This window comes from Chelonoidis abingdonii, chromosome 2 (assembly GCF_003597395.2).
Source record: "Chelonoidis abingdonii isolate Lonesome George chromosome 2, CheloAbing_2.0, whole genome shotgun sequence".
Lineage (NCBI taxonomy): Eukaryota > Metazoa > Chordata > Testudines > Testudinidae > Chelonoidis > Chelonoidis abingdonii.
The window spans coordinates 47,378,314-47,385,549 of record NC_133770.1 but is presented as its reverse complement, the minus strand read 5'-3'; the positions used below and the strand labels follow the sequence as shown (position 1 = coordinate 47,385,549).

At 44.7% G+C, this 7,236-nt stretch overlaps 1 protein-coding gene across 1 annotated transcript in view; it reads right to left on the bottom strand.

The window, feature by feature from the left end:
- Positions 1–6,650, bottom strand: part of CDK14 (cyclin dependent kinase 14) — a 545,410-nt gene extending 538,760 nt beyond the window's left edge. The window contains exon 1 of the mRNA XM_032798112.2: positions 6,554–6,650. Within this exon, the coding sequence (XP_032654003.1) occupies positions 6,554–6,635 (82 nt within the window). The 5' untranslated portion in view covers positions 6,636–6,650. The remainder of the gene's footprint in view (positions 1–6,553) is intronic.
- Positions 6,651–7,236: the final 586 nt, after the last annotated feature.

Genomic DNA, 7,236 nt, shown 5'->3' with positions numbered 1-7,236 from the left:
CCTATACACCCCATCCCTTCGTATTTTATTGTTAAATTCCCACCACTTCCTTTTTCCTTTAATAAAGAAATTAATTGGCACCCCACCTGTGTGGTAATTGCTCCCCAAGATCCCATATACCTGCTGGCAGGGACACTAAACAGATGTAATTCAGGCATAAAATGTGTGTCAGTTCAAGTCACCATTACAAGAAGCGAAGACCTGGGTTTCAGAGTAAGCTCAGGTAACTGCCCCACATTCTGACATCAACCCAAAGAATCAATGTATGATATGCACATATAAGTAGTCACTGTCCTTATAATACCAATTACCATTGCCAAAGCATTTTATTAGTAGACTTGAGTTTTTGAATTTTAATTTATTTGGACCAAGATTTAAAAAAAAAAAAAGGGTTCTAAATTTAAGCTCCTCTCTAAGGCTTGATCGAAACCCCAATAAACTCAACTGGAGTCTTTCTACTGAATTCGATGAACTCTGGAGAAGACTCAATGGGTTTGTCCACACTGCATTGTTAACCTGTGCTGACAATTGCTGCACCCAGGCCCGATCTCACAGCTGTGCTAAGATGTCCACACTTCACCAAACAGACTGACGGAGTCTACAGCCTGAGCTGCGTCACACTATAAAATGATGGGGCTTGGACTCAAGTCATAGTACATCCACCTGATGTTCAGAAGACTTCAGTAGAAATAAACTTTGGAAGTTAGCCCCCTTGGGCCCTGATCCTGCAAAAGACAGAGTCAATGGGACTTCTCACAATACATTAAGTTAAGCATGTGCTTAAGTCTTTGCAGGATCAGCGCTTTATTTAAGAGGCTAACTTTAGAAACCCATTTTAAAAAAACCAAACTTAGTCTTGGTTTCTTAAAAAGCAAAACTTCCATGGTTATATATTTTAACGATTATCTAATTGATCAATCAGGTCCACCAAATACATAATCATGCTTTTTATTTTTAAAGAAGTATATTACTAGCTGTGGACACACTATTTTCATATGGGGATACAAGGATTTATTATGGGGATGTAAATACTTGCTCCAAACTTGGAACTTAACATTCATCCTGGCATCATTTTCTCCTTTATAAATATGAATGTTACAGGAAGACAAAGGAAAGTTGTCTGGATTTAGATGCTTTCTTCCACTTAAAAGCCTGCAGTTCTTAACTATTAGGGTTTCTAAGGAGTTGATTTGCAATGGTGAACTAGTCAATCTTGTTATCATACACACACCAAAAATTACACCATACAGCATAGAATCCTCTTGATGTAACTGTAGTAGATTCACATCATGAGGACACTATTTGCCACATTCTCTCCTACATTCAGGCCACTTCCCATTGCCCTACTGGCACAAAGCAACTTTAAAACTAGCATAGCCAGCCACAACGGGATCAGCCCACTACGTGGGAATCCTCTGGTGGAACAGTGTATAACGAAGAGCATAATGGCTCTGACCCTACCCACATCTCCACAGTCGGGGTAAGAGGCATGATAAGGGGAATTAGGTGTGTCTGCACCCAGTGATCTGAGGCTGCCATTCAGGGCCACTGGCAAACAGCATAATTTAGAGCAGTCAGGGGCCCACTCTAGTGCTCAGCAGCTCTGAATTATGGGAGAACAAAGACAGCTTAAATTAAGACAGGCCTCCTATGCCTCCCTTTGCATGCCTCCCAAGCTGCACTACTCCCCCTTTGGCTGCTGTCAATGACTACTTTTATGCTATTTGTGTGAACTAAAAATGAGATACTAGTTGATTTAGACACCACACCAAAAATAATCACAAATGTAGGATTGGAAGAGACCTTGACAGGTCATTTAGTCCAGTTCCTTGCACTGAGGCAAGACTAAGTATTATTTAGACCAGAGGTTCTCAAACTTATTTGATTGGGCCCCCCTTCTTTGCGTCTGTAGTTTTGTACACCCCTCCCCCCAAGTACATATACCAACACCCAGCCCTCAAGACAGAGCAGAGAGAAGTGACTGCTGGCCAGGCACCCAGTTCTGAAGGCAGGCACGCCAGCAGCAGCTCATAAGAAAGGGAGGCAAGGTGATATTTGTCTATATCACTTTTCACAGCAGACTTAGTGCCCCATGGCCACACTTGCTTCTGAGCTGCTGCTGCCTCCCCAGAGGTGACAGCCAGAGAGCCCTGCCACCTCCGGGTGAGGGATTAGGGGGCGGCTGAGAGAAGAGCCCAAGCCTGGGTGCTGGGGCTCCTGCTGTCAGCTCCAGGGTGGAAGGGCTCCGGCTATCCTCTTTATCCTCACCTCCTGGTTATGCCTGGCCCTTCTGCATAAGCCCAGCCACCCAGGGCTGATAGAGCTCTTAAAAAAAAATGTAGAAAAAATAAAAAGCATAGAGCTTGCACGTCCCTTGGGAGGCCCGCCCCATAGTTTGAGAACCGCTCATCTAGACCATCCTTGACAGGTGTTTGTCTAACCTGTTCTTAAAAACCTCCAACAACAGAGATTCCACAGCCTCCTAAGGTAATTTGTTACAGTGCTTAACTACTTTTACAGTGAGGAAGTTTTTCCTAATGTCTAACCTGAAACTGCCTTGCTGCAATTTAAGCCCATTGCTTCTTGTCTTACCCTCAGTGGTTAAGGAGAACAATTTATCACCCTCCTCTTTACAGCAATCTTTTACATACTTGAAGACCGTTGTCATATCCCCCCATCAGTCTTCTCTTTGCCAGAACAAACCAAACCATTTTTTTCCCAGCTTTCTTCAGAGGTCATGTTTTCTAAACCTTTAATCATTTTTGTTCCTCTCCTTTGGACTTTCTCCAATCTTTCCTCAAGTGGGGTGCCCAGAACTGGACACAGTACTCCAGCTGAGGCCTAATCAGGGCTGAGTAGAGCAGAATTACTACTTCTCCTGTCTTGCTTACAACACTCCTGCTAACACATCCTAGAATGATGTTTGCTTTTTTAGCAACAGTATTACATTCTTGACTTGTATTTAGTTGGTGATCCATTTTAACCCCCAGATCTTTTTCTGCAGTACTCCTTCCTAGGCAGTCATTTCCCATTTTGTATCTATACAATCATTTAGCACTTTCCATTTGTCCTTATTGAATTTCATCCCATTTATTTCAGACTACTTCTCCAGTTTGTCAAGATCATTTTGTATTCTAATTCTGTCCTCCAAAGCGCTTGCAACCCCTCCCAATTTGGTATCATTTGCAAACTTTGTTAAGTGTACACCTCTACCCTGATATAACGCGACCTGATATAACTCAAATTCGGATATAACGCAGTAAAGCAGTGCTCGGGGGAGGGGAGGCTGCGCACTCTGGTGGATCAAAGCAAGTTTGATATAACACGGTTTCACCTATAACACGGTAAGATTTTTGGCTCCCAAGGACAGTGTTATATTGGGGTAGAGGTGTACTTTCTATGCCATTATACAAATCATTTATGAAGATATTGAACAGAACCAGATCCAGACAGATCCCTACAGCAATGGTTCTCAAACAGGGGTACATGTACCCCTGGGGATACTCAGAGGTCTTCCAGGGGGTACATCAACTCACGTAGTTATTTGTCTAGTTTTACAACAGGCTACATTAAAAGCGCTAGCGCACTCAGTACAAACGAAAATTTCATATTGACAATGACTTATTGATGCTGCTATATATATATATACACATTGAAATGTAAGTACAATATTTATATTCCAATTGTTTTATTTTATAATTATATGGCAAAAATGAGAAAGTAAGCAATTTTGCAGTAGTAGTGGGCTGTGACACTTCTGTATTTTTATGTAAGATTTTGTAAGCAAGTGGTTTTTAAGTGAGGTGAAACTTGGGGGTACATGAGACAAATCAGACTCTTGAAAGGGATACAGTAGTCTGGAAAGGTTGAGAGCCACTGCTCTACAGGACCCCACTGGATATGCCCTTCCAGCTTGACTGTGAACTATTAATAACTGCTCTCGGAGTACAGTTTTCCAGACAGTTATGTACCCACTTTATAGTAGGTTCGTCTAGTCTATATTTCCCTAGTTTATTTATGAGACGATCATATGAGACAGTATCAAAAACCTTACTAAAGTCAAGATATCTCATATCTACTGCTTCCCCCCATGCACAGGCCTTGATATCCTGTCAAAGAAAGCTATTAGGTTGGTTTGACAAGATTTGTTCTTGACAAATTCATGTTGACGATTAGTTATTATCTTCTAGGTTTTTACAAACTGATTATTTACTCCACTGTCTTTCTGGGTACCAAAATTAAGCTGACAGGTCTACAATTCCCTGGGGTTGTCCTTATTCCTCTTTTTATAAAAGTGTAGATATAGTACCCTTTCCCAGTTCTCCATGAGCTCTCAAAGATAATTGCTAACAGCTTAGAAATCTCTTCAGCCAGTTCCTTAAGAATTCTAGGATGGATGTTACCAGGTCCTACTTACTTAAAGGCATCCAACTTGCTTAAGTAACTCTTAATTTGTTCTTTCCCTATAGTAGCCTCAGATCCTACTCCATTAACATTGATGTTCACTATGTCAGTTGTCCAATCGCTGCTAACCTTTTTGGTGAACACAAAAAAGGCATTCAACCCTTGGTCATTGCTGTATTTTCTGTTACTGTCTTTCCCTCCTTATTGATTAATGGACCTACCCTGTCCTTGGTGGTCTTCTTGCCTCTAACATATTTGTAAAATGTTTTTGGCATTTATGCCCCAAGCTAGTATAATCACATTTTGTGTCTTGGCCTTCCTAATTTTGTCCCAACGTGCTTGTGTTGTTTTTATGCATTGTGCCAAAGCTATAAAATGTCAATTTGAATGAAAAATATTAAAGTGCGGAGAACAATGGCAAAGAGTTCCAAGAAGATCAGTAAATAACAATTTTTAAGGCAAAACAACCTGATGGCAAAAAGAAAATTGGATAGTAATATCAGGAGATGATAAGGTCAGCAATAGAAAGTATAACATGCTATCTCAACACGTTTTACATCAGCAAGAGAATGACAGGATTTAGCAGCAAGAGATGAGGGACAGACTTCTTTGTCTAGCCTCCTAACCTTCACTGCTCAGCTATCATCATCTGCTTTCCAACCTCATGCCTCAGCCTTAAGGGGATGTTGTTTGGTGCTGTATTTTTTAATAAACATTTTACCTGTTGCAGAGGTAAACAACATTAAAAGTAATTTACTTTTCTACTAGATGTGCTTTTTTTTTTTTGTCTAGATCTCTCAGTGTGGCATTGAAAGCAGACTAGCCAATTTTGATTTTATTTATTTTCAGTCAGTTCAATTGCAGGTTCATGCTGTAGCATCTGAGTGTCAGAAGCTACTGAGTAATCTTTGTTAGTTTTCAAACATTATCTGTAGAAACACACTATAGCAGGGGTAGGCAACCTATGGCACAGGAGCTGATTTTCAGTGGCACTCACACTGCCCAGGTCCTGGCCACCGGTCCGGGGGGCTCTGCATTTTAATTTAATTTTAAATGAAGCTTCTTAAACATTTTAAAAGCCTTATTTATTTTACATATAACAATAGTTTAATTATATATTATAGACTTATAGAAAGAGACCTTCTAAAAACATTAAAATGTATTACTGGCGCGCAAAACCTTAAATTAGAGTGAACAAATGAAGATTCGGCACACCACTTCTGAAAGGTTGCCGACCCCGGCACTACAGGAACTCACATTATCTGTAGGAACACTGCTATAATTTTGCAGTTTTGTAAAGCACATGGTACTAGATAAGTAGGTAGACAGGCAGAAAAAATCTTTACTTCTATAGCACAATTTCATTTTAGTGTCTGTCAGACAAACTGCATCCCAAATGACTTTGCAGAGTGAAATAATACATTTACAGAGATAAAATTAAAGCAGAGGGAGAGAGAAATTAGGAGATAGAGGCCTGAGAAAAGATGGCATGAGGTAAGCTGAGGCAAGGAAGTACAAGAAAGCTAACACTCACAACTAAATCTGATCCTCTAGGTGTCAGAAAGTAATTCTACCAGTTCCATGCCACTTCCTTTTGTCACGTGTGTTACAAGACATCCTCATATACTGTAGGGAAACAGACAGGTGATGCCAATGGCCTGGATTGACCCCACAAGCCCCTTCCAGATCTGCTCACTTATTAGTCAGACATCTCTCTCCTTGTAGGCAGCGTTGTTGTAGCCGTGTTGGTCTAGGATGTTAGAAAAACAAGGTGCATAATATCTTTTATTGGACCACGCAGAAGCACTCTGTGTAACTCCAAAGCTGATGTCTTCCACCAACAGAAGTTGATCCTATAAAAAACATTAGCTCAACCACCTTGTCCCTCTATACAGTCCTCTGGTGAGTTTCATCACAAAAGGAGGGGCTGGAGTTCACAGTTGTGACTCTTTAGGGATGAAGGGCCAAGTCTAGTAGCCCCCACGTATGCTAAACTCCCGGGGATGTGATCGCATCCCTTACCCCCCACCCGATGTCTCCAGCCAAGGGGACGGGTGCACCGTGGGCGTGGGCAGCACGCGTGAACGCCAGGATGCCCCCAGAGGCGCCGGGGCAGGGGGCAGAGGCGGCGACTGGGGACCCGACTCACCTATTCGGCTGAAACTCTCCGACAAAGTTCTCCGCAACTTTTTCATCCTGCTGCTTTTCTCGGCGGACTGCGCGTCCAGCATGGCCCAGCTCGGCGGGAGGGAGGAGCCCGATCGCCTGGCGGCCCCCGCCGCTAGACCCCCTTCCCCGCTGCCGCTCACACCGCCGGGGAGGGAGCGCGCCGTGGTGCCCAGCGCAGGCTCATCGCCGCCCGTCGGGGCTCCGGAGCCAGCGCTGGCGGGGCGCAGCCGGGGAGGGCAGCTCCGAGCGGAGGGGGGGGGGCGGGATAGGGACGTGGGGGCGCAAAGTCCGGGGTTGGAGGCGTCGCCGACGGGCTGGGGCCCGAGGCTGCGCGGGGAGAGGGGCAGGCCCTGCGGAGCCGCCGGCTGCTTCGGACCGCCCCGCTTGAGCGACAGCAGCAGCGCGTCCCAGCCAGCGCCGAGCCGAGCGGCAACTCGACCGCCTCCGCTGGGCCGCCGGCCCCCGCCTGCCCGCCCCCGCGCTCGGCCGCGCTGATTGGCCGGGAGAGCGCGGTGGCTGGGCCCGGTGCGTTGGGGGCGAGTGCTGGCCGCAAGGGCGGGGTGCACGGGGGCCCTGGGTTCGGGGAGGCGGTGGTGGTCCAGTGCTGGTGCGCGGGTTGGTGGGACTAGGGTGGAGAGTTATGGGTGGTGTTGAGGGGTCCCG